This window comes from Drosophila obscura, unplaced genomic scaffold (genome assembly GCF_018151105.1).
Source record: "Drosophila obscura isolate BZ-5 IFL unplaced genomic scaffold, ASM1815110v1 contig_73, whole genome shotgun sequence".
In the NCBI taxonomy this organism is placed as follows: Eukaryota; Metazoa; Arthropoda; class Insecta; order Diptera; family Drosophilidae; genus Drosophila; species Drosophila obscura.
This window is the reverse complement of record NW_024542865.1, coordinates 8831776-8835000: the sequence shown is the minus strand read 5'-3', so window position 1 is coordinate 8835000 and position 3225 is coordinate 8831776. Positions and strand designations below refer to the sequence as shown.

Below are 3225 nucleotides of genomic sequence, written 5' to 3'. Positions count from 1 at the left end.
ACTAACTGGCCAAGTGGCATACAAAATTAAAAAAAAAAATATATATAAAATCCAAAAAAAACTGCGAAACACCAACAAAAAAAAAAGAGTCCAAAATCAAAACCGAAAAACCCAAAACAAACAAAAAAACAACAACGGTGGAAAACAATACAAAATAGGAATAGGAGGGAATAGGAATAGATGTAACCCAAAGCTGAAGAAACACCGGCCGCACCTCTGCCCGCTGGGCCCCAAAAAACAACGTCGCTGTCTCTGCTGCTGTCTCGGTCTCTGCCGCTAGCCCAGCCCCCAAAGCCAGAAGATCCAGGGCATATTAAGTGGGTAGGTAAGCCATTCCAGCTTCATGTGTAACCTGATTTATTTCCCATGTTTTGGGATCAATTGTGCACGCAAAGCGAGTCTGTATTTGATAATTGTGACTTGGAATGCCTTACCTTCTCATTAATATACCTTTTGGGCAAACCATCAGCCAGCAGCAGCTCAGCATTAGCGTCGACAGCGCCAGCCCCCGCAAACGCCAACAGCGAAATGACAAGCGGAAAGGGAGAGACCCCAAACAGAGAGAGAGAGAGAGTAAGAGAGCGTGACGACTACATGATACCCCGCCCCGGCCTATCTATCCCGTAAATGCTACGGCGAGATCGATCATATCAGAGCAGAGTGCGTGCTGATATGCCCGACAGAAAGCCTAAGGTGCAGGGTGCATATAAAATGCCACACGAATGAGTTTTGAATAATATTTACATTTATTCACATGAGTGTGTTCGTGAGTTAGTGAGTGATTTCGTATGTGTGTGTGTGATTGCGAGTGTTACTGAGTGAATTTCATAGCAAAGGCGGCCAAAAAGGCGAGCGAGTTGCGTTGTTAACGCGCGCAAAACAATGCCGAAACGCTGATTAGTGGAGCAGCGGTGCCGGAGGGAGAGGAGCAGAGCAGGTGGCCGGAGGGAGGATCGTCTCAGCAAAATATAAATGACGAAATTATAGCAGCAACTAGTTATAAACAATGCACATTAAATGCCAGAAGCAGCCAAAGCCAACAAAAGAAATAATCCAAGCTCAGAAAAAACAATCATTTCGTATGTCGTCGCATGACTCCAGAAGCTACTTGCAAAATAAGCAACAAACCGAAGGCTACTGGCTTCGGGTAACGCACACCTGTATACAAGCTTTCAGATCGTCCATTAAATATATCTATGGATCCAAGTATATACATATACCAGACCAAAGAGCTAACGAAGACAACGCACATTATACTACAGCTAGGGTTGGGATATGAGGGCTTTTCATAGGGTATGGAAAAATCATGCTACCTTTTGGAAGTGTATAAAGCGCCAGAGAAACAATCCAAAGACGATGGAAGCAGAAGGTACGCGTATGTATTGTATGGTATAACAGGTTGACTTGTGTGAAAGGTACATAAATCAAACGATCATTTACATATGCATATGGGAATCGGTGATGAATCTATATGCGTATTTCTGTAACATTTTTCTGGCTTTTATATACGATTTTCTACTAGTTCGGCTCTATTGCGATCCCATTGGAATTCGAATGCCTAATGAATGTAAATGCTTAGAATATTCCATATTGAGTGCCAGAGAGACGATCGTAGAATGGTAGCAAAATAGCACGAATAACTTCTTGAAAATATATATTAAATATATGAAATTAATAGATGTATTATAAAGGATAAATAAATATACGTATATCGCAATATTGTAATCACATTGGGCGGCTGCCTAGACAGCGCTATCCGGCATCATGCTGATGGAGGAGGAGGTGCGCAGCTCGCACAGCTCCTGCATGAGATCCCCAAAGAGCATTGGGTTCACATTCACGCTGACCTTCATCAGGAGAAACCAATCCCCGATGGTGAGATCGCGCAGCGCCCGTTGCACATGCCGCTTGGTCATAAAGGACAACTGGCTGCGTATCATCTTCTCGCGCAGATTCTTGTTGGACAGCATGGCCAGCCGGCAGAGGATATTCAGGACGGATACGATTGCTATGAGCAGGAACCAGCACCAGAGGAACACAAAGATCTTCTCGTTCAGTATGTTGAGGGGCAGAATGCACAGATTGTCCATGACATTGACCGTCCCACTGGGCCCATATTTGAGCACCTCGCACTTGGATATTTTCGGGAAAACCTTCGAGGACACGCGATTCCAGTGATCCCAGTCGTAAAAGGGTAGGGTGGCCAGAGCCTGCAAATACTTCGCCCAAAACCCATTGAGAAAAACATCCAGGAAAATAATGTTCACAACCTGTTGCCGGTTCGGGTGGGGTAGGGTGGTTAGTTGATTGGATTGCATTGGAAAAGAATAATCTACTTACACTGATCACACAATTGAGCACCTCGCAGAAGACATACTTGGCCATGTAGCAGAAGTGCAGGTCCTCGTGATCGGTGGTAAAGTACTTGACCAAGAGCCGTCGTCGTGTATTGTAAGTCTCATCGGAGAGCAAAGCATCGCCCACCTGCGAGCAGAGCTGCTTCAGTCGCTGTCCCTCCCACACCTTCCACAGGCACGAGGGAAAGACGAAGATGACCGACTGCACGAGCAGCAGAATGATGACCCACTGGTAGTAGCGGAGATACTCGCGTTCCGACACGCCACGCAACTCGGGGCCCACACCCTCGGCTATGAACGCGGCCCTGGCATAGGCCTCGTCGTGGTCCACCAAGGGGCGCAGGTCGGAGCGGGATCTGGGATGCTTGGCGCGCCACTGGGCGGCGTTCGCATTGCTGGGACGGACTGCCTGTTGTGCATTGCCGCTTGTGGCGTTGTCCTGCTTGAGGATGTAGGTGCCCATGGTCCAGCAGTAGGACTGCACGTACTCAATGTTTTTCTCCTCGCTGAGACACTGAATGGGATCCCCGAAGTACTGACGCGCCGACAGCAGCAGGGAGCAGGTTATTAGAATGACAAACGTGCACTTGGAGTGTATTGTGAAGACGGCATCGTAGATGCGAATCGATTTGAATTGCAAATATTTTGACAAGGGCTTCACCGCCGAATACATTTCTTCTGCCTCGGGGAAGAGTTCCTCGAGGACCGCTTCCAATTCTTGATGTGCGCACCAGCTTTACCATTCACTTTGCATCTGCCACTTGGTGGTAACGCTCGGCCTTGATACTCCTTTTTCAGCCGTTGCAGGGACTCGATGGCAAACCGATTATGGTTGCCACATTACAGCATGAAATGTCGCTTCTAGACA

At 47.2% G+C, this 3225-nt stretch overlaps 1 protein-coding gene across 1 annotated transcript; it reads right to left on the bottom strand.

Moving 5' to 3' along the window:
• Window positions 1-1671: 1671 nt before the first annotated feature.
• Window positions 1672-3225, bottom strand: LOC111081347 (innexin inx5). Its single transcript, XM_022377385.2, has 2 exons — window positions 2341-3225; window positions 1672-2270 (listed from the first exon to the last, which is right to left on the bottom strand). The coding sequence occupies exons 1-2, from the start codon at window positions 3028-3030 to the stop codon at window positions 1743-1745; spliced, it is 1218 nt and encodes a 405-aa protein (XP_022233077.2). The 5' UTR covers window positions 3031-3225; the 3' UTR covers window positions 1672-1742.